The 24899-nt window shown below is 37.7% G+C and overlaps 1 protein-coding gene across 4 annotated transcripts in view; it reads right to left on the bottom strand.

Annotated features, from left to right (window-relative positions):
- The window catches only part of LOC134749525 (heterogeneous nuclear ribonucleoprotein K), a 61798-nt gene that overhangs the window by 22506 nt on the left and 14393 nt on the right, over nucleotides 1-24899 (bottom strand). Inside the window, exons 1-3 of one of the 4 annotated variants that reach the window (XM_063684489.1) lie at nucleotides 7132-7225; nucleotides 6827-6868; nucleotides 889-989 (exon numbers count right to left, since the gene is read on the bottom strand). In XM_063684489.1, the coding sequence (XP_063540559.1) occupies nucleotides 889-978 (90 nt within the window). In that variant the 5' untranslated portion in view covers nucleotides 979-989; nucleotides 6827-6868; nucleotides 7132-7225. Of the gene's footprint in view, nucleotides 1-888; nucleotides 990-6826; nucleotides 6869-7080; nucleotides 7226-24899 lie in introns of those variants that run through there. The other 3 variants (XM_063684486.1, XM_063684488.1, XM_063684487.1) reach the window with 3 other exon arrangements.

Genomic DNA, 24899 nt, shown 5'->3' with positions numbered 1-24899 from the left:
TACGTAATCATGGATGAGTCTTGGGTACATCACTATGATCCCGAAACTAAAATTCAAAGTAAGCAGTGGAAACACGGTGGTTCTCCACCACCACGTAAATTTAAAATGACATCGTCTGCAGGAAAGGTTATGCTGTCTGTATTCTGGGATGCTCAAGGAATAATCCTGGCTGACTATTTGAAAAAGGGAGAGACTATTACAGGGGCCTATTATGCAAACTTAATTCTAAAATTGCGAGAGGCTATTAAAGAGAAACGCCGGGGCAAGTTGACAAGTGGCGTACTCTTCCACCAAGACAATGCTACCATCCATACGTCCTGTGTCGTTAAGGCTGCCATACACCAAGCAGGCTTCGAATTGGTGGAGCACCCACCGTATTCGCCTGACTTGGCCCCCAGCGGCTACAGGCTATTCCCAAAATTAAAGGAATTTTTACGTGGAAAATTTTTTTTGGATAATCAAGAGGTGATATCTGTTGTGGAGGAGTGGTTTTCAGAGGTCAGACATTTTTTTTCAGGAGGCTATTGAAATGCTGGAGCACCGATGGAATAAGTGTATTAGTGTTGAGAGAGACTATGTAGAAAAATAAAAAATAAATCTTGAATGTAGTTTCATTGTAAGAGGGTTAGGGGTGGTGCATACGGATCAACCCTCTTAGTGAGGGGAAAATATAATTTCCCTCGTGGAACTGTTTAAGTTAGGGTATCGACTCATGATGTTTAACATTATCCATTAGTGCTGGAGCCTCCAAACTTTTTGACTTGAGATGAGATGAGAGCCACCGCCAGGCCTTCACTTGCTTTTTGTAAGCCAGATTGGTAGGCTCGCGGTCGGATCCGAGTCACGCGAGCCGTAGTTTGGAGACCCCCGGCTTGGTGTGAGACTCACCTTGCTAGGTATGAGGAAGGTAACTTCGTCATCCGGCTGGCGGTGCCGCTTCATGGCGGGGCCGTCGTCACCGTACGCGTCCCGCTTCATCGTGATCGTATCTGAACAAACAAATGAAACAATTAATACTTTCAAGCTTCTGTAACTTTCTTTTTGGAAATAAATGGATATTGAGAAAATACTATGTAAAATGTAAAAAGTTTGGGCTTACAGTTATGAGGAGATAAACTTTCTCTCATAGCTTAGTAATTTTAATTTAAAATGGTAAATTTTACCATATACCATTTTACAGTAAATGGTAAAATCGCAACAAGCAGTAAAATAGATAAACTGAAATTTTGAGTTACTAAACGTTACCCATAACCCCTTCCGCCATATTGTTGTAATAAAATTGAAATCTATGCAAGAATGTAGATACTTTGCATGCATTCCCCGATCAGAAACAAGAACCAAGCGCGTAAGTGCACAATTATCGTAAATATTGAAATGGCGTACCGCGCGGAATTCGTTTACAGGGATGAAAATAGAGCCATTACCAATGTGCGGTGGCCGTTCTATATCAGCACTGGACTGGTAATACTCGAGTCGAGGGCCTGTCGCGAGCTTTTCAGCGTATTCGCGTACAAGTATGTACCTTATTATGACAAGAGGTAGCGCTTTGTGTATATCCTCCAGGGAACATAGCGCCGAAATATACAAAAAATATTGTTTACTTTTCGGTGCAGATTTTAGGGTCCAAAGTTAAGAAAATTTGTTCCGGAAAAAAATATATTTAATGGGGCTATCTATAGTATAATAGTCATACAAGCACAATATAGTAGGTATAGCCGCTATACCCATACCTCTATTATGGTTGGATATTTTGTTAGTTGTTTCCAGTTTGCAGCTCTGCCAGTCAGCTCTATGTACGTACATACTGTCATCATTACAGAATGGCAACTTGCCTACTCGCGTCAGGTCGTATTATAAACGGGCGGGGTTTTTGAAATACTTTGTAGTTACAATGATAATAAAACAGTAAGTATTATTGCGGAAAGGGCCTTCCTTTTAACCGGTTGACGAGAGGTAAAGGCAAGGGACAGGATGCAGGACGCGCCGGCGGCGGCGGCCCGGCGGCGCCTGGCTGCTATTGATCCCGCTACCTTAATTATCTACGGATTGATTACTAACCTACATTATATGTGTTGTTTGAAAGCCAAATATATCACTTTTACGGTTATCAATAATACGAACGATGATGTCAATGATACGATCGTCTCACAACCAACAACGTGGTACGTGGTACCTATTGCTTTAATACTGTTTTATTATATTTTTACAAATTTTTTTTCTTTATATTGCACAGTTTCAAGATGATTCTAACATCTAAGGGACTATTGAGTTTCGGTTGTTTTATAAAAATATGTTATTTGACACAACCTATGACAAAAACAGCAAACCGATCATAATCAACCCGCAGACAGCAGGACATTAGTGAAATCAATAAAAAGCCGCATTTACCGATATTATTAAAGTACGTAGCTAGCAGTTTCGAGCTAGCGTGTTAAGCTGCCAACATGACTGCAGTACGCCGCAACCCTGCACTATTCTCCTGTGCAAGTGAGTGTTTACTTTATTTTTTATTCTTCAAACACCTTTTGTCAATTTATTCTTATAGCGGAAGCCGCTCGACCCCAATTACAAAGGAATACCGCAAATCGATGTACAGGTTAGCCGTTTGGCACACGCATAGTAGAGGTCAAAACAAATTTTTTGACCCGCAGTTCCTAAAAAAATTTCCCGGGGGGAGTGGTAAAACACTATTTTTTTGTATGGAAAAAAAATAATTTCCAAAACCTATCGTGTGTGGTATCATACGAAAGGGCTTTTTGAGGCGATTCTAAAAAAATTTTTTTTTTTTATACAAAAAAATAGTGTTTTACCACTTTTGTTTTGACCTCTAGTATGCGTGTGCCAATTTGCCAAACGGCTAACCTATACATCGATTTGCGGTTTTTTAATTCGAACGGGTTACACTATTAAAACACCTTTATTAATTAAGTACTATATGCCCAAATATGTTTGGAACTTCGAAGTGTTCAAACAAGTCAGGTCAGTTACATATAAGTGTTTGTTAACTGCTAAATCTTTCGGATACTTTTTGCGTAGCTACGTCAACTAAAATAAAAACACCTGTGTATAGATAACCAGATTATTTTCTTTTTTGGAAAATTAAACAAGCGCATAGCATAAACTAGAGTGATAGATTGTATACTAAATTCTCAGTAGAATCGTATTGTCTCTAGCTAGATGCAGTCAGTTTGCCTGACATCTGTTAAAAATCGCACGATGCGCACATATACTTCTTACCGAACATAACACATGGCTTCAAAATTGTAGTCCTCGTAAAAACATAAGCAATTTCAGTGCCAGCGTATGGTAATAGGGCGTCTGCCGGCAGCAGGTGCCGGGGTCACTGACACTTCGCAGGTGCCGCTCGCGATTCGCGAGTTTCGCGACCGCACCAAAGGGTTACTAACACCAAATTCTGAAAGTTTCAGCTATCCGTCACTAGAATACATTTGGGTTTTAGGGTTCATCTGAGACGATTTGAGAATATTAACAAGCGGCAACCGAATTTTTGTCAGCACTTCAAAATCAAAGTAGCCTGTACCGCTAGTGTAAATTTCATTCGACAGCGTGACGTGACGTACGCGTTTGCGTTAAGTCTCATTTAGTATGGGATTTTGAGTTTCCAAAACGTCCAATTTGGCGCGCTGTTTATAACTCCATACAAAATGAGGCAACACAAACGCGTAACGTCAAGTCTCCCTATCGAGTAAAATTTACACTAGGGGTTCCGGAATATTTGTCTGGATTTTTCGTCGTCTTTATACTTGTATCTTCACGACTTACGCCACGAATAGGAATCTATCATGCAAAATAAGCCCAAAATAACAAAAAACAAAACGCTCTACTATGCTAAAACTTAGATTCGTGCAATATTGCAATATTGGTAGTGGCTTGAAGAGATAGCTTGTTAGACATAAGACCGCCTGTACCACTGTCTGTATATGTCATGTACTTTGTGTTTTATTTTCGAGAAATGGAATAAATATTTATTATACATATTATATTCTACAACTGGCTAGGATTTAAAATAGTACATTTCGATGCTAGTGCGGAAAGTATGTCATTACTTCACGAGTACCGAGATATCTTGCCACGAGCCGTAGGCGAGTATTAAGGAATGGAATTCGAAACTTTTTATATTATTAATTCTGTGACATCATTGACATTGACATTATGAAGAGGTGTTTTTCTAGCTTTTATTCGACTAGAATAGATTTTGTTATTATTATTGAATCCACTTCAATGAAAGTTTTTTTTTTCAAATGCATGTTCTATAAGACAGAAACAATTGTAAATATTAAAACATTGTACTATAATTACCTAAATATACGATACACAAATAATCGTAAATAACGATTTACGATTATTTGTGTATCGTATATTTATAAAAACAATATCGAATGTTGCCTTTGGAAACTTAAAATATTCTTGCAGTAAGAAAATACGCCTCTTCTTTGACAGGCGTTCCGTTCCATTCAGACAACTTATTAAAAACGGTTTTTCAACATTAAAAAATAAACGTGTTATAATACTTATAATGATGAAGAGGTAAGTAATAAAATATGAAATATGCATATTTTTCGTATTCTTACATTAACAGTAGGTTTTTATGTTGATTACGAGTCATGAATTAGAACAAGTATAAATTTAAAAAAATTGGAAAAGTAAAAAGCACTAGTTCGCGAAAACCAACTTTCCGCACGCTAAACAGCCACGAAAAGTAGCACTTTTTGAGCAACTGTATTAAAAAAAGTGTTTCCTACACAAATAAATGCTTCATATAAGGGGGAGTACCTATATAAATATGTATAGTTAAAAAGGTTGCTTGACAATCCACAGTCGTGGTCCACTCGACACACCATAGTCATAGCAACCCTAGATATATAGGAATCAGGTAGAGACGATTAAAGCGTGTTGGAGCGCATAGGAGCCAGCGGCCGGGCCGCCGCCGGCAGGTGTTCCCACACAAAGACGTACTTCCAAAAAACATGTAAAAAAACTCGACCAGCCTTGATCAAAATGTCTCTACCAGCTGTCGCAGACATTTTTTGCTGCGCCACTACTCGCCCTGCAGTACGCAGAACGCATTCGAGACAAAGAACTTGTATTGCATGTAACCGAGAGAAGGCGAAATAGTTTATTTTCGGCCTGTGATGTGCTTGAACTTGTAGCTCATTCATATATCTCATTTGTGAAGCAGGCTCATTTGTTGAAAATTATACAACTTATACCGTTACAAACATGAATTGTTAGTATGCCAAACTGGCGAACGGAAATGAAATTAGCGTTTCAGCTACCCCCTTTCGGCAAGTCGACAAGCTTATTTGAACCCGACGTTAGCCTGTTAAGAGCTCGTTTCCACTATGTCGGATGTCGGAACGATTTTTAATCGGGTGTCGTAGCGGCAGAACAATTTATATGAAGCTATTCACACACAAACGACAACGATTTTGTGTCGGATCCGACATAATATATCGTGTGTTTTGTCAGCCCTCCGTCCGGAAAAAAAAAACGTGTCGGCGGCGCTGTTCACATGATGTCGGATGTCGGACCGACCCCGGCCGCGCCGCACCCCCTGTGCCTCCCGCGCGTCAAATGAGAACCTCAAATCAAATGGCACCAGCTGCGGCCGTGGCCGACAGCCGACTAGTGTGAACAGAGGCACCGACACCCGATTAAAAGTCGTCCCGACATCCGACATAGTGGGAACGAGCTCTAAGTATTCTCCATATGTAATTAATGGAGTCAACAACTAAGATGGTTTAGTCGCCTAAGCAATTGGAATGTATTTGATTCACGATTAAATTTATTATAGGAGCCAAAACTTGCTTTGCGTTGCTCTAATAAGAACGAGAAGGCTGTAACTTTAGTTTTATACGCAAGCCTATTTTCTAAGCTTGCTTTCCTGGGTTTATACCTGAGAGGTGATTAGTCTTAACCACGTGTGTCATGTTATAGGTATCTTATAACTCGGTTTATTTATAATCAAAATATACTTTTATTATACATAATTTGCAATCAACAAGGGACCGAGTATATGATTTTTTTAATAATCTTTTTGAGAGAAAGCTTTCTAGCAGCAGATTCGCTGTATCATCGTGCCTGTGACATTGTGCGCGGGGCAGGGATCGAATACCGGTATATTTTTCATACAAATTAAACGGTATACAATTTCGGTATCTCGGTTGTTTGTGTATATTTTTCCATTTTATTTAGGTAATCTGATAACTCATTGTCCTTACCTAAATACCATTCTACAATATGAAAGAAATATTTCAAATGCTCCGTGATATTTTGATTTTAAGTTATACCAGTAACGATCCCTGGCGCGGGGGCGTAGAGGACATCCAGGGATCCTTAACAATAATCCTCTAAGCTCGTGCGCATGATATACCTATGTAGAGTGGTAGTCAAGACCACAATAGACTAATTTAAGGGCTGCAGTTACCAATACCAACGCAGAAATAAGAAATAAGTAGGCTGCATCATCAGTTTATCAAAACCATTGCGTAAGTGCAACAAAGGGGTGATTGCACAAAATCATATATTTTGAGCTTTGTTCGGGAAAGGATTAAGTAAGAGTAAATAGTGTAGGTACTTAGTGAGCGGTTAAAATCTTGGACTGTGGGTATATAAGTAGAAGTGCAAGCTGAATTGTGGGAAATCTAAGATGATAGATTCTCTAGGAACAATTTACGTAAGATAATTTTCCTATTATACTCTTCATAATGATTACCGAAAAAAGCAAAAGTAGATTTATTGATAGACAAAATAAATAAACAAAGGCAGTTAAATAATTGATCAACAAGGGTTTTAAAAAACTTACCTATATTTTATTAAGAGGATTGCAATGGATAGCTGATTAGACCTAGAACAACGAACAGTGGATCAATTAATGCTATGCCCTAAAGCTATTTTGCTGAAACATGTGACGTTTTCAGACCAAATGTGCCACTGACATAGTGGTTGTCCAAAAGAAGAAATTCTAATTGCATCTAAAACCCATGAGTGGCTTATTGAGAACCGATAAATTGGAAGCTTTTGTCTGAAAGTGTAACAAATAGAGTATAATAGCCGTACATTGTTGAAAGGCGCATGTCGTAATTGGGTGTCGCGTGGGGCAATATGCACCTGAGTAGGGCGTCCTGACGGGCAGGCTCGCGTGAGGGAACTGGCGACGACCAGAGGCCGCGCGGGCGTTAGTAGGCACCGGCGAGACTCTGGGGCGCCGGCGGGGCACATGCGCACCAGTGGCCCCGTCGATAACCCCCGCCTCTCATTGTGCCCCGGAAACGACAACTTAACGAGTCACACCGCAAGACACCCTGAATGATCCATTTCCAAGATAACTACACGACGAGCTTAGCACACCACAATATTGATGAGGTTTCGAGCGATGATTGTTTGACTTTGGACCTCTTATCCTTTAGTTTACCTCCTTATTGCGCTTTCGTTCTCTTTGATCTTCTTGCGGTATGATTCCAACCAATCGCAAATCTAGCCGAACTTGAAATAAATGTTTCACACTGACACATACTTCAAACGGCTTTTAATGTTGAAAGCATAGAGTAACTTATACTAGAGCGGTACTGTCATAGTAAATTTTGTAACCCCAGTAAATTCACTGCCATCTGTCGACACACTTTAAAACTAAAAATAAATATTTATAAAAATACGATAAAATGTATTTAAATATGGATAAATGATTTTTTTATTTGCATTAATTATTTTTATATGATTTTGACCCATGTTCTTTCACTGGTATGCGGTAAAATTATAAATAACAAACGAAACAGTCAACGCCCTCTATACGAGTGTAGGCCAAAACTAGTGGCGCCATCTGATCGAGAATCAAATTTTCGTGATTTTCGAGGCACGTTTTTTTCTTAGACTGTATTCATCTATTACGGAGTTATATCTATCTTTGGTTGAAAGAAAGGATACAATGATGTGTCCGAGACGTAGCGGATATATTTAAACGAACTAAGCTATATAAAAAATCTTAAGGGGATCCCATGGCCCCAATGACCTTCGATCTAAATCCCTTAGTTTTCTAATGTTTTTTGTAGCTTATCGGTTATCGTATTAGCAGCAACGGCTTTAAGCAATATAGTATAGTATCCCATACTTACTTTTGTTTTCGAGATATTTGGCATCAAAGTTGAAAAAAAAAACTGGTTTTCTGGCCATAATTTTTGTGTTAATTAGTTAAAAATTTAAACTACACAATTTTTTTGACGTCAAAGACGAACCCAAACATGTATATTTCGTATATGTAAGATATTTCACAGCATTCACAGCAATGGAGATACGAAAGTGTTTTTTTAGACAATGTTTAAAAAAATCATAAATAAATAAGTATTCATCTCATGAAATAAAACTATGAAAACGGATTATATCGCGTATATTGAATTTATAATACATCCCGACGTTTCGAACCCTTTACAGCATTCGTGGTCAACGGGTGACTGAGGAAAAATTACAAAGTGCAAAAATACCCACATACTAAAAATATTGAACAATCATAGACTCTTTAAGGCTGGTTGTACATGCAAAATCAGTTCATAAGGCTAGTTATACACCACAATTATTTTCAAATAAAGATATATATATATATACGCAATTAAAACTATGCCGGCTCCAACCCTACACCTCGGACCCGAGAAGATTTAATTCCCTCCTAAATTGTAGGAGGGTATCCCAATATGGAACCGGCAACAAACTCGGCGGGACACATCTTTTCAAAACATATTATACTCAGAATGTCCAACATCATCCAACACTAAGGTCTCACAGTCTATGTCTCGCTTGCTCCTTTATCAGATGGACTACAGGATCCCAAGCTGGTGGTAGAGAAAAGCCATCTTCCCTATTAAAGTTTGGATATTTCTTAATCTCAATGGCCTCGCGCAGCATTCTGGGTATGTATATGTAACGCTACTCCTTGGCAAGAACCAGAGGCTTATCAAACTTGATTGAGTGATTGGCTTTATCCATGACATGCTCACAGACTGCAGACCTAGGTCGACGGTGCTTGACATCAGCTATGTGTTCCTTCACCCGAGTGGAAATGCTCCGTTTCGTCTGCCCGACATATGATAGGCCACACTCACAGTCCAGCCTGCAATCTGTAGAGGGGTATTGCATTTTACAGGCCTCAGGAATTGTGACATCTTCTTCATTGGCTTGAAATATGTTTTTATAGAAGCACGCTTCAAGATACGACTCAAAACTTGTCAAAAATCGATGAAAACCTTAAGGTTTCGCAAGACGAGATGATAAATTTCAGAGATTATTTCGTATATGTAAGATATTTCACAGCATTCACAGCAATGGAGATACGAAAGTGTTTTTTTAGACAATGTTTAAAAAAATCATAAATAAATAAGTATTCATCTCCTTCAAAATCCGGTAAACAAAAATGGAGATACTAGATTGAAGAACTGATATCCGGTTGTCTTATAATTCTATCTGTAGTGCGAAAGTAGGAGATACGATTCAAAACTTGTCAAAAATCGATGAAAAGCTTAAGGTTCCGCAAGACACCCGCGATGAGATGATAAATTTCAGAGATAGGTAACTAGACTATAGTTACGTTTGCACACGACGTAAAAAAGTCTAATACGGCTTTCTCAGAACCAAGTTTCCTTTGGCAGAATTAATCTTCGTATTCCTTAGATGTATTGGGGGAGGGCCAGGGATTTCAGCTTCAGCGACGTAGTCAAGTTTTTTTATCATTTTCAACTAAATAAAAGATGTACCTAGACCATAACAAATCTCATCTAAATCGCTTCAGCGATTATTTATTCCCCATACAAACTTCCACCTCCCTTTTCACCACCTTAAGGGATGATTTCTGGAATAAAAACTATCCTAGAGTTAGACCAAGATAAGTCTGCATCTACAACGATTTTGATAGCGAAACTTCTATGAAATTACGACGTATAAATAACACTTGCACTGCGTGTGCTATCAAAATCGTTGCATCTATATCCTTCCCCGGGGCTCAAACTATCTCTATACGAAATTGCAACTAAATCGGTTCAGCTGTTTAAGCGTGAAGAGGAATTAAAAAAATAGTAGATTGTGTCACAAGGGAGCAAAATGGCGTACATTAAATCCTAAACGAAGCGAAGGATTCTAAAATATGTAGAATCCCGAGCGTAGTGAGGAATTCAAGTGTTAAGGCCCAAGGTGGAAATTATTTGCTACCATGTGACAGATACGGCTTTGCACATCACCTATGTCTATTTTGACGGACGGGTAACTACGGAACTCTATTATACTGAGCATGGCCCGACATGCTCTTGGCCGGTTTTTCTAAGTTGTTAAGCAGAGAATATGCTTCCAGTTTAGTGTTTCCTTACGGGTCTAGGCCGACTAGGGGAGTGTCCGCGATCTTTCTAGCAAGTTCGTCCGCTTCTTCTTTTACGTCAATGTTGGAGTGCCCTGGTACTGGTACCCATCTAAGTATGACTTTGATACAGTTTCATAATTCCAAGCCCCTCAAGTGGTCCCTATGGCTTGTCACTGTCACAAATTTTCCTTATAACTTCCGATTTCCCTAGCATGATTGGCCCACATAATAGATGATAAGTACCTACTCTAGTAAATATCTACGTCAAAAAATATTTGACGTGAAAAACAAATATTAGAACAGTCGAATATAAGTCGCATGCGACCGAGTCGTTAGCTGTCAATAAGGGCGCTGATGCTCGCCTCTTGAGTTCACTTAACAAATTGCCCACAGCGGCTAAATGATTGTTGATTTTTATTGCCACAAGACCAAGCAGTGGTTATATTATCAAGCCTTACAAATACATATCTATTAATTATACAGATCAATGAAAAAGAGTCATTTTGTATGGATAATTCCATGAGTGACCCGTTTATACTTTATAAATAAATATTATAGGTTTATAGGACAATTTTACTCAGATCTACCTCGTCCCACAGTACGCTCAATAAGGCTTGTGTTGTGGGCACTAGAGCCACTAGACGACGATATATATAATACATAGGTATATTGTATAAATACTTATATACTTACATAGCATAACAAATATTTGTATTTGTTGCGAACGCAACCCTTTATGTGTATAATGCAGTAGCAAAACGCAGCCGTCGGGCTCGCTTACTATGCGGAGGCTTATTTAAATGCACCAATAGGAGCGCTCCACATAACCTGTATCGCGGCCAATTAGAGGCACCTAAATTTAGACTACCATTTTTACATTCAAAATTAGCTTAACCACTTTCGCACCAGCCTCCATACTATTACCACCACTTCTACACCTTTAACCGTTTACGTCAACTGGACCTTGTAAAGCAACCAGCACCTATATGATTATACGTTTACTTCAAATCGAAGTCTTTTTATTTGTCGTCGAGACCTGCACGGCGGCTACAGTATTAAACACACAAACAAATGCCCAGGATTCGAACCCGGGACTTCCTGCTTCGTAGGCAGGGCCATCTACTAGGCTAGGAGGCCGTTTTTACTTTATAACTACTTGTTGTGGTTTCGTTTCACTCGACTTTTAATAATAAGTATTTTATGTTTGAGTGACTCTTCGATCAGTTTCCGATGAATCTTTAACTCAGATTAATAGTACAATCGGATCAAGTCTCACCTCGAAATCCTTCCAAAGTAATGAAATTTGGTATGTATGTTAATTAAAGGTCTCTTTTTCATAAGGTTTTTTTTTTTTTTTTTTTAAATGTGAAATAGTGTGGACATGAGTCCACACTATTTCACATTTGGGAACCTCGAGGAATCGCAGCCATCTTGGAAAATGTGTACCATCTTGGAGAAATTTGCGTTTTACTCTAAATATACGTTCTCTATGAAAATATGGTTCAAGGCAACATTAAAGCTTATTAAATTCTACACAAAAAAGTCCTAGATAACTTTGCGGAAAAAATACATCTTGTTATAGAAAATAATAGCTGAATCCAGATTTAGCGCTTATACCCTTTCAGGGGATATTCTCTTAATATGAAACTTGGAGGAATATTAATTCCACTTTTGTCTATACATTTGTATACGTTCTACTCCAATATCAACATTTTACTCGACTGCGACTTAAACAGAAAGTAGGGTTATGGGTTCAAATACTGAAAATCAGTACACCCTGTAGCTCAGGATACTGAACGGATTTTTTATAACGACATATTGGTAGATTCCTCTTGCCCTTCACAACCTGTTTACACCTGTTCTATTAAAGAAAAATCAATACAGCTGCCTTGAGAGGACGCCGAATAGTAAATCATATTTTTACTTCTAGCGCCTAAACTATTGAGTGGATTTCAATAAAATAGACATCAGTAGATCTATAATTGGTACACGAGTGCTATGCAATACAAATTTACTAAAATAAATGGAGGAAAAATGTGTAAAACTTAAAAATGTGACTATAAAAACAGATTTTAGGTCTTAAATGGGGTTTAAACAATAGTGACAGTAATGAAATTTGACACCTACAATTTCAGGGATCCCTGTTTGCGTGTCATAATATTGGAGCTTCGGGGACCACGGGGATCAAACGCCATCTTGAAAAGTATAAGTCTTTTTTGGTTTTTCTTTTTTTCTCGGAATATCTGGGTTTAATGTGAATACTTTGTATGGCGAAACGAAAGCTTATTAAATTCCACACTAAAAAGTTATACAACACCATGTCCCTAAAACGGAGCTGAATCCAGATTTAGCGCTTATACCCTAAGCGCTAAATCTGGATTCAGCTATTATTTTCTATAACAAGATGTATTTTTTCCGCAAAGTTATCTAGGACTTATTTGTGTAGAATTTAATAAGCTTTAATGTTGTCTTACACCATATTTTCATAGAGAACGTATATCTAGAGTAAAACGCAAATTTCTCCAGGATGGTACACATTTTTCAAGATAGCTGCGATTCCTCGAGGTCCCCAAATGTCAAATAGTGTGGACATGAAAAAGAGACCTTTAATTAACATACATACCAAATTTCATATCTTTGGAAGGATTTCGAGGTGAGATTTAATCCGGTTGTACTATAACGTTCATTTGACATTGTTTAATTAGTAATTGAACAAGCACCCCTTGCGCGGATGCGGATGGACGCTGCTTTAAAGCAGCGATCTACAGTCTACGGCCCGCGAAAAGTGCCAATGCCAAATCCCATACAATCTGGCCCGCCAAAAGGTAGCGAAGACCTTACTGTGGCCCTCGGGTCTAAAAAATTGGAGGCCTTTAATGCTCTTACATTAAAATTAGCTGGGAAATAAGTACACAACTCTACACAGTACGATACTGGCTCGTCCTAGCCTAGATGTGTCATAATATTAATGTAGGTTAATGTTGTAGTTATTCAAATGTCAATATTTAATAGATAGCCCGGCCGGCCCGAGCGTCGAACATCGAAGACAATTGTTACCTAGGCAACGAGATACCAACAATAAACCTACTTTTTATATTGCTTATAGTTATATTTTTTTCATCCCGACGTTTGGGAATGGAGTAATTAGCAGCATTAATAGTTCCAGCGTGCGTATGATGGCCGCGAATTATCGACGTGATAGATTAAACGTCTTTTAAAATAACCGTGTCATTATACTCATTATCGCGCAATCACGTTGATATGCGCAACCATAATAAGATATTGAAGACAACCGTCAACAAATGACTAAACTCTTAAATGTAATGCATGTCACATTCGGAGTAAAATAGGTACCAGATACACGGAACTGTTGAGTGCGGCCAGCACACGACTGGTCGTGGTGGAGATCCTTGAGGGAGGCCTATATCCGTCAGTGGACTTTTCAGCTGACTTGATTATGATGAAACTGATACCAAACCAAGCAGAAAAACGCCCGAGGCCTTTAACAAGTTCGAATTTATTTTTGTTATTGAAATAACATTACCGCCGCAATTATAATTAGTAATAATATGATAGGATAGGTGAGCTAGTATGATACAGAGAGAATTTGGAACTTAGCCTACTCTGCTACTTAATATTCAGCACATTATCTTTCGAATTACTATAAAATGCATAGGCATTAGGCACCATAGGCAGGTACGCCGTCATGATATTTATTCCCAAAATTCATGAATGATTTTCAATATCTGGAATGATATGTAATGCTTATCATCAAATCTGTCTAACCTATTGTGTTGCAGTAACGTCACTAATTTATTATTCAAACAGGTGTACCGTGTGACATATCAGGTGCAATACTGCAGTGTGAAATTGTGAGAAAACACAGGTGTCTTCAGACTGTCGTGTCGGCTCCCGAAGGTCCACTTTGACATTATTTTAATGTGTAATTATAGAAGCCGCGAGGCTGAAAATAAAGTCAGTTATTTTCTTCACGGAATCTATGAAATATTCAGGTGGGAATATGGACAGCGTGCACCACCCTCATGGGGTATTCTTGTGGGCAATAATAGCATGCCTAAAGAACGCCACCAGACCTGGTGGCTCCTTTCCAGTGAAAAGCACAGGTGTCTCCAATGTCACATGAATTAATACGAGACACGTTAATTGATGACTACGATGTTTAAAGGAACAAGATTTTTTAAAATTTTTAACCTGACAGAACGATCAAAATGTATATACACAGAATAGTTAGTTAGTTAATACGTAGTTAATATTAATCCGGCCTTCACCACTGGAGGGCTTCGTCACTTTTTCTTTAATATATGACATCTATTACAGTTTTTAATTAAAAAGGAGTTAACTTGTTAAGGTGAGGAACATAAGAGTATTTTATACAATCGTGATAAAATGGAGAGCTTTTCAGTCGAGTACATTCTACACAAAAAAGTCTTCTACACTTTTGCGGAAAAATACATGTTCTTAGAGAAAATACTTGCTGAATCCAGATTTAGCGCTTATACTTTTCCAGGGGACAAGAAGAGATTCTCTTAATAGGAAACTTATTGGAATATGAATTCCACTTTTGTATGCATTTGTACGTCATCTACCCCAATATCAACATTTTACTCGACTGCGACTTAACCAGAAAGTAGGGTATTGGGTTTAAGTGCTGATAATGCAGTACACCCTGTAGCCTAGGATAGTCGACGGATTTTTTCAAATGACGTATTGGTAGATTGCGCTTGCCCTTCACAACCTGTTTACACTTGTTTCATTAAATGAAAATCAATACAGCCGCCTTGAGAGGACGCCGAATATGAAATCATACTTTTTCTTATAGCGCCTAAACTATTGAGCGGATTTCAATCAAATCTACTACAGTAGGTCAGTAATTGGTACACGAGTGCTATGCAATACAAATTTACTAAAAATAATGGAAGAGAAATATTTAGGGCAAAATAATGTGACGGCAAAAACAGATTTTAGATATATACATACCAAATTTCAGGACTGTCCCCGAGATTTCGAAGTTTGTCCCAATCCGATTGTGCTATAAATGTTACAAGACCAAAATAGTCGGTTGTTTAACTTGTTTGTTTTGTATTGACTACCTATCTCTATGACTTTTGTATGAGTTCTACATTTCCTGCTACCCAAAGGTTGTTTGGAAGAGATCCCTTTTTAGCGATAAGACCGCCTGTTGTTACCTGGTTCTATTTTTCTTTAAAATTTTATTGTAGTTGTACATGTATGTAAAATGTATAATTATTAGTGCAATAAAGAATACTTACTTACTTACTCTATGAAAAAGGTGGTAATTTTAAATAATTTCACATCGTGTCGCTATCATTGCCACCTCCACAAAACGTGATATGTCGCAGTGGCAGTACCAGTTCCTAATGTTTATTTTTCATTGTGGGCCTTAGAGTCTCAAAGCGTCAAATGTGAAATGTGTAGAGCTAAATTTCGTTTGTACAATAATATTTGCTCAGATATTTCGTATTATAATAAACGAGGAGCTCGGAGCTCATGCCTCACGGGTGGCACATTCACGTCATCTTTCAGAGCGTGAGGGTTCATGGGATAAATAAGCGGTTATCCTGCATAATGGAGCCCGAGAGGCAGGTACGAGCTACGACGTCGACGAACACGCCTGTCTCGTATATTTCTCTAAACGATTCTAACAAGATAAATTTTGGGACTCTAACTAAACAAGGTCTTCCTAAAGGTTGGATAGGGTCTAATCTTTTATTGATGGAAGCTTTTGCCAAAGCGAAATTCTATTGGGGACTCCAATAAATTTATTTGTTTTATATTCCTGCTGACATAAGACCGAGATAAACATAAGAATGTATTCCTGGTGGAAAACGGACTACACAGCTTCTAACATGTTTTACTCATTTTATTGGAAAATATTTTAGTCGAAAATTACCTAATAACATACCCATTACTGACCATGTCTAATGTCTACCATTCATTCTATTCCTAGTCTCCTCAAGAGTCATGAAGAATAACATCAAATATTGTCTCGCTCGAATATCATCTCGTATATACCGTGTGGAAAAAAATATTATGGGGCGTGGAGGGAAAGTTAGCTCATTTTACTTAAAAAAATAAAAATAAGGAAAAATTCTTTTATTTTTAAAAATAAATAAAACTGCATTCACAGATTTTAATTCGCTTGTATCGCCTGTGAATCGAACCGACTAAAAATCTAAAAAAAAACTTGCTATTTTATTCCACTAGTCGATACGTTATGTTAATGTTAAAATTTCTCCAAGAAACATTAGGTCTCACTGGGCTCAAGGGGCTCACTGGCTATCATTCCGCCGGACGATATCGGCCTGTCGTGAACTGTCAAATTTTTGTCCTAGCTGACAGGCCGATATCGTCCGGCGGACTGATAGTCAGTGGGCCCCTTTACACTCGACTGTCGTATAAAATATCCATAAAATCGCATATTTAGTTTTTTTTTTATTTGTAGTGGGTTCGATTCCCGGACGAGGGGAGCGAATTTAAAAAATCTTTGAATGCAGTTTTGCTTCTTTTAAAAATAAAAGAATGTCCGCTTCAAGTCAAATGCGCTAACTTAAGGTTTTGACTTACTTTCACTCCAGGGCCCATTAATTTTTTCCGCATTGTATAGTACTATAACATGACCAGACGCTCTCTGAATAAGCTATTAGTCTATTACAGAGGTCATAAGAGGTCTCAATTTCACTGGTTGGTCTGAGCTTTGCCAGAGCTCAATAAATAATGGGACACTTACGTGTATTACTACAGTCCAATCCAGTCGTGGATAATACATACATAAATAATGAAATTATAAGATACGTACGAGATTGTCAAGTGTCATGTCGACACCTAATTTAAACAAGGCAATCACAAGTAGGTATTTCACGCGCCAGGGCAGGGCACACACTTGTTCTTGTCCGCCCCGCGAGCCAACGAGCCGTGAAAGCATTAAAACCTTACTTACATACGCTAAACGACTAAGCTTAGTTATTACGCTTGCGTCTAGCCCTATGCTACCCATGCTGACATTAGGGAAATTAGCTTATATATTTTATATAAATTTGTCGAGCTTGAACTCGCCAAAATTTGGGCACATAAAATTACAAATAAATAGAAAACAAAGGTCTACTGGAGCGAAATATATATTAAATATAGTTCACAATATTATAGTTTATCATGCTAATATATTAGAATTTCATTTCAGCCTCATGATTTGACATACTGTCACAGACTTTTTGATGACCAGGACACTGGCACTTTGCACGACATGATTACCGTATGTTTAAGTAGTCCAAGCCAGAGTTATTTGCGGATTAGTTGATAATATAACTTTAACAGATGTCTTTTTCAAATATTCCTTGTCATGGACCCAGTCCATTGCCATCCGCCTTAATTTAGAACCATCCGCCAAAAGTACCCTTTTGGCATTGTCAGCATGTCTATCGTGGTAATACGCCTTCGTCACAGTTATAGCGGAAGCCGCTCGACCACAATTTCAAAGGAATACCGCAAATCGATGTACAGGTTAGCCGTTTGGCACACACATACTAGAGGCCAAAACAAATTTTTTGACCCGCAGTTCCTAAAAAAATTTCCCTGCGGGGGGAGTGGTAACACATTATTTTTTTTTGTATGAAAAAAAAAAAATCCAAAACCTATCGAGTGTGGTATCATACGAAAGGGCTTTTTAAGGCGATTCTAAAAATATATCACATCATTACATTTCGGGCATTTTTTTTAAATTAAAACAAAAAGAATTTTCGAAACATACCAAGTTTGGGCTCCTCCAGACACGATACGGCTGATTTTTTTTTTGTACAATATACCACAAATGATACGTGATATCCTCATGTCTAACCCCAAGAAAGCAATTTTGAAAATAATATCATTAGCAATTTTTTTTTAATTTTTCAATTTTACAAAGTGACACAGTTCTACTTCAATACCTATTTCACGAGACTTATGGAACTATACTGCAGATATGGTACATATTAATCATAAAATGATACGTAATATCCATATATCCAACGGAAAATACCTCTTTAACCCTTTAACTGCGCCTTTTCATCAGTTGGTATAATTTGTTTAGTTATTGACACAAAATATCAAGGTTGTATCCTCCAGCTACGATATACCTTACTGATTTTTATCAGATACAATCTTGATATTTTGTGTCAAAAACTAAACAAACTATACCAACTGATGAAAGGCGCAGTTAAAGGGTTAAAGAGGTATTTCCCGTTGGATATATGGATATTACGTATCATTTTATGATTAATATGTACCGTATCTGCAGTATAGTTCCATAAGTCTCGTGAAATAGGTATTGAAGTAGAACTGTGTCACTTTGTAAAAATGAAAAAGTAAAAAAAATTTGTTAATGATATTATTTTCAAAATTGCTTTCTTGGAGTTAGACATGAGGATATCACGTATCATTTGTGGTATATTGTACAAAAAAAAAATCTGCCATATCGTGTCTGGAGGAGCCCAAACTTGGTATGTTTCGAAAATTCTTTTTGGTTTAATTAAAAAAAAATGCCCGAAATGTAATGATGTGATATATTTTTAGAATCGCCTCAAAAAGCCCTTTCGTATGATACCACATACCATAGGTTTTGAAAAAAAATTTTTTTTTTCCATACAAAAATAATAATGTTTTACCACTCCCCCCGCAGCGAAATTTTTTTAGGAACTGCGGGTCAAAAATTTTGTTTTGGCCTCTAGTATGTGTGTGCCAAACGGCTAACCTGTACATCGATTTGCGGTATTTTTATACGAACGGGTTAGACTATTATAGTGTAGTGCCAACACGATGAATGCTACCAAAATAGTAACTGTGAGCTGTGACTTCTTTAAAATAGGTTTAAGTAATTTTCACAAATGTTTCTTGCATATGAAAACTAATTATAGAATTGACAACTATTGTGGTATCATATGTTCCTCATGCTATAGCGACTTTAATTTAAGACGATAGTCGCTGACGTGTCCTTGAGCGTCTCAGTGTCTCTGTACCCGCACCCCGCTCACTGCGATCGTACGTGAATTTCGTCCGCTGCACCACAATGAGGTTCAAAGAATAAGCTACAGCCCAGAGGCGCGCGGTTGGCGCTATGCTCGTATTTGTGTATCTTTTGTAGATATTTTGTCGTTTGAGTATGAGTAGATAATGCGTTCAGTGGAGATCGTAAATTATAATAAAAATATATTCCCTTATGCATTATACTTTACAAGCCTCAATTAATTAATTTGTGTTTTATCTGGTTTCTTACAAATAAGTACCTAAGTCAATTCGACAGATTAAGATTTATAGCTAGAGCTTGGTATGTACTAAATTGAGGCGTACATTGAGTTTATTTTATTATAGTAATTTTTTTCCGTAATAAATAAATATAAATAATGCCATTAATAGTTAACTTATAAAATTAAGTACCTACTACCTAGTCTACCTACATATAAAATTTTGGGAATTGTTACCTACCTATTAGTGTTAAACTAGTATTATTTTTCGAAGTTCGAAGTTTTCTCAAATATTACGTGGGAATATCATCATTATATATTACAAGCGCGCCACTACCAAATCAGCGCTCTGCCGTTCTTTATTTTTTGGCCACAATAACTCCGATATAGTGGTTAACGGCTATGTATGGTTGAGGAATGGCAGCCAGCGAAACACGCAAAAAAAATTGTCATCGCCTCCCGCTTGATACTTTGTCAGATGATAGTTTAGATGCTAATGTGAATAAAAAAATTGTCAGCCGGATGTATCTCGGTGGACCGTCAGCTGGTGACATGAACATGTAAAAAAAAATCTTTTCAGTCATCGCATCCTATTTCATATACTTTGTCAGATGGTAGTTTAGAATTTAGATGATATTGTTAACAAAACAAATCGTCGGCCGGTTGTATCGCGGTGGAAAGACCGTCAGCTCTTAAAACATTATTGTTAGTTTAAAAGTAATTTTAATTGATTTAGCCGTTAAGTAGAAATAACCAAAGTTAGCCGCAAAATGGCCCGTTGTATTATTTTTATTACGGTGAAACTATAAATTTCAGGAAAAAAGATAAATGTTATATTTGTTGAACAATAAATCTTCTTCTTCTTCCTTCCCTTATCCCACTTACGTGGGGTCGGGTCACCTTGTCACTTTGCGCCAGAGTAGTCGGTTCTGGGTTGTCTCTTCTGTTATGTTCAGGTTCTCTAGGTCGATTCTAATAATCCGGAAGGGTCAATGCAATATTGACGACATGGTCCTTTCCTCTTCTTTGTATGTGGCCGTACCATCTTAGTCGGGTTTCAAGGAGTTTCTCTCTAATTGGGGCTACTTTGAAACTTCCGCGGACGTATTCGTTCCTTATCCGGTCTAGTCTCGTGACACCACCTGCCCAGCGAAGCATCTTCATCTCATTGACAAGCAGGAGTTGCTCATGCGATTTCTTTACAGCCCAGCATTCCGACCCATACAAAAAGGCTGGTCTCACTGCAGTTTTGTAAACCTTTCCTTTTGTTTTAATGGGCATATGGCTGTCACATAGGACCCCGGACAGGCTTCGCCACTTAAGCCACGCTGCTTGAGTTCTATGACAGACGTCTGCATGTATATCTGCGTCAGATGTTATAACTGATCCCAAGTATTTAAACCTTTTGACCTTCGGTACAGGTAGGTCCCCGATGTATACATTTTTGTCAGTTTGGGCGTTAGAAGCTAAGCAGTGCATATATTCGGTTTTGCTCCTGCTAACACGAAGACCATTTTGTTCCAATACCTTAACCCAAGATGTAAGCTCTCTTTGCATATCTTCTGCTGATTTAGTGGCGAGTACTATATCGTCTGCATAAAGCATGCACCATGGTAGCGGCATTTGCAGGTCCTTTGTTAAATAGTTCATGACTAAATTAAACAATAGAGGGCTTAGGGCGGAGCCCTGGTGAACACCAACTTTGACTTCAAAGGGGTCGCTATTGCCAGCTGGGGTTTTGACTTGAGTTGTGCAATTATGGTACATATCCCTGATTATGTCGATATATTTTTCGGGAATGTTCTGCGCTCGCATCGATTGCCAAACTAGTTTTCGAGGTACTCTATCGAACGCTTTTTCGAGGTCGATGAAGATCATATGCAAGTCCTCCTTATTAGCTAGCTCTGTGTTTTTCCATTATTATTCTTATTGTTTGAATGGCATCTGTTGTCGACCTTCCTGCCGTGAAGCCGAATTGGTTCTCCGATAGGGTGGTTAGTTGTATTAAACGGCTACTTATAATTCGCTCCCAGATTTTAAGGGTGTGCGAGGTTAACTTGATACCTCTGTAATTTGAGCATTGGCCAACGTCTCCTTTATTTTTGAAGAATGGAGTTAGATAGCTTTTGCGCCATGAATTAGGGATATTTCCAGTGGTGGGAATAAGATTAAATAGTTTTGTCAGCCAGGTAATTCCAATATCACCAAGCATCTTCCAAATTTCGGCTGGTGTTTCATCTGGACCTACTGCTTTCCTATTCTTCATTTTTCTGACAGCATGGGTTACTTCGGTTTTACTAATGGCAAAAATCGGTCCAGATGTAGGTCTCATATATGTTAGCTCCTCGCTTGGAAATTCTTCGTTGGAGAGTTCCTCAAAGTATTCTTTCCATCGCATTGTTATGGCGTCATTTGATGTGAGAAGTGTTCCAGCTTTGTCTTTTATATATTTGCTAGTTTTAATGTCTAAGGTTGTTTTGCGGTCTTAAATATTTCAGTGTCATTTTTAGCATTCTCAAGTTTGTCGTAAAAGTCGGCCCTGGAAACAGCTCTCTCTTGTGCAACAGTACTTTTAGCTTTCAGTTTTGCTTTCTTATAGTTTTCATGGTCTTCTTTTGAGCTGCTATTTTGCCAGATTTTAAAACGATCTTTTTTCTGTTGGATGACTTCTTTTACTGTATGGTATGGTATGTATGGGATCTTTATGTTTTATTATGCCTTTTGATACACCTAAGATGACTTTTGCTCCTGCTGTACATTTCTCTTCAAACTTGGACCACATATCTGTGCTGTTTTGGTGTTCAATGTTTATAAATATCTCCCTCTAAATATTCATTTAATGTTTTCAACAGGGTTCCACCCTTATCACAAGATAAATTACGCCATTTAATTAATTCTACTTTGTCTACTTGTTGTCTGGTTTGTACTTGTTGTTGGGTTTTGGCAGCTTAAATTTTGTCAATAGTATTCTGTGCTGTGAGGTTAGAGACTCGCCAGGGATCACCTTACAATCTTAACAGTGTCGTAGCTTTTTATCTCCAAGGATAAAATCTATCTGAGAGGATTTTCCACCGCTCTTGTAGGTGACCAGATGTTCTTCTTTCTTCTCAAAATATGTATTTACCAAAAGTAAGCAATGCCTTGTTGCAAAATCTAAAATTTCTATTCTCTGTGAGTTTACACTACCAAAACCATGGCCTCCATGTACATGCTTAAAACTGCATGCTTGTTGAACAATAAATGAAGATTCATATATATTTTTTTCAAATTTTTTTGTTTATCCATATAGTTTCTGAATTAAAGACCTATTATTTACTGTTATAATAATTTACCACCTCCACGAAATGCACGGTGTATTCGTATCTGAACAAGAAAACATTTGTAAAATACGAACTAACTATTGCATTATAGCATAGATATTCGTATTATCGTTGCGGTAATAAGTAGTACGTTTGATTTTTTCCTTTCGCCTTAATTTATAGTTTCGCCAAAAAAATACGACCGGCCGTTTTGGTATTTTTACTAAACGGCTTAATCAATTGTAAGGGTCATTATTTATAAATCGTTTTTATTTGGATTATGCCTCCTTTCTTTTATGATTAGCTTATAAAAGAATATTGACTCTTACTTGTCACTGTTCGTTTTTATCATCAAGCACCACCAATCAATGGCAGATTACCCAATCACCCAACACCATTAAAAAAAATTTACTTAAAAATAAATATCTACACACAACGTAAATATATTAATCAATTAATTATTATTTTGTTAGGAATCGAACTTTATTAAAAACGTAAAAATGGCAATATGCCCGCGCATGTTAGAAAATTTTTATTTTTATATTTCAAATGAAGCTTTCTCAAACATAAGTTGAAATATTGTCATTATTTTCGTAATAATAGGCTGCGAAACACCGTGTTAAGCGCGTCTGAACCAAATCAACTTTCTGCAGTTATTTAGTCTTTGGCCACAATAACTCCAATTTCATTACACTTGGGCTCATCACAAGCATACAGATTACAAGGAAGGCACGGACCGACGAGCGACACAGCCTCCTCGTTCCAAAGCTAGCACACGACTGCCGGCCACGCCGTTTTCGAGCTACATACGCACGAAATGTTGAATAATATTCGATTTCTTTAAAAAAAAATTTTTTTAACATTATGAAACGTTGCATTTGTAGTGCCTGTTAAAACATTTATTTTAGTTTAAAAATAACTTTAATCGAATAAACCGTTTAGGAGATATAAGCAAAGTTAGTCGCAAAACGGCCTGTCGTAATGTTTCCTTTTATGGAGAATCTACAAGACGGGGAAAAAGTCAAACGTTAGGAATGTTGTACATGAAATGTAGATTCATATATATTTTTTTCATAATTTTTTTGTCGAACCGTTAAGAAGATATATACTCTAGAAAGTAAGAGTTTACGGCCAACTATTGCGACTAGCGCCTTAACAAATAAAAATAAGCCACCCGTGATTAAAATTATAAGCAAAAATGTGTGCCTACGTTTTAGCGTGTTCAAGCTTTAGGTTTAGGTTAATTGTGGTTATATAAAAATTGTTTAATTGCAAACACAATTAGGGATCGGTGACTTAAGAATCCAGAATTCAGTAATACATTTAAATTACTTTTCGTGCAAACGTACCTACCTATAGGCAGGATATCAATTTCCTAATTCTTGATAGTATGAAAAATACCCAACGATGGCAATATAAACAGGACGTATGATTTGATTAACTAGACTCTCGTCGTTACCAGCCTACGGCTGAATTTATTAAACGAACATAAAATATACGTACCCATTAATCAAGAAAGGTAAGAAAGTGTTTCTAAATACTTGATCAGTTTAATTCTGGAATTTGAAAATTGTGAGTACTTATGTATATTTGAAGAAAGTGGTTATGCAATTAGGCAAAGAGGGGAAGTTGACTGGAGGTGGAGTTCGCCCCTTGTGGCCTTTCAGACAACGGTTATCTATTCCGTTTCCTCATGGGCAGGCGGAGTGCGTTAATATTTGATGCTCCTATCGATCATAACTTCTTTGCGGTGCGGCGTGCGGGTGCGGGCGCGATGGTAGGAGGTGATAGCCACCTGTACGTAGTCTGTCATTTCAGGGCGATTTGTCTAGGTTTGGCTAAATCTGTTCATAGTGCACGGCACGCGGTCATCAAATCTTAATAAGCAAAATTAAAGGAACAGCTAAGACAAATCTAACAACATCTTACACATGGTTGCTGAAGGCGACGCACACCGGTTGTGTCATTTTAGTATAGAATTTTAGAAGC

Source organism: Cydia strobilella, chromosome 18, assembly GCF_947568885.1.
Source record: "Cydia strobilella chromosome 18, ilCydStro3.1, whole genome shotgun sequence".
Lineage (NCBI taxonomy): Eukaryota > Metazoa > Arthropoda > Insecta > Lepidoptera > Tortricidae > Cydia > Cydia strobilella.
Note: the sequence above shows the minus strand (reverse complement) of the source record. Positions and strands in the feature narration are given on the sequence as shown.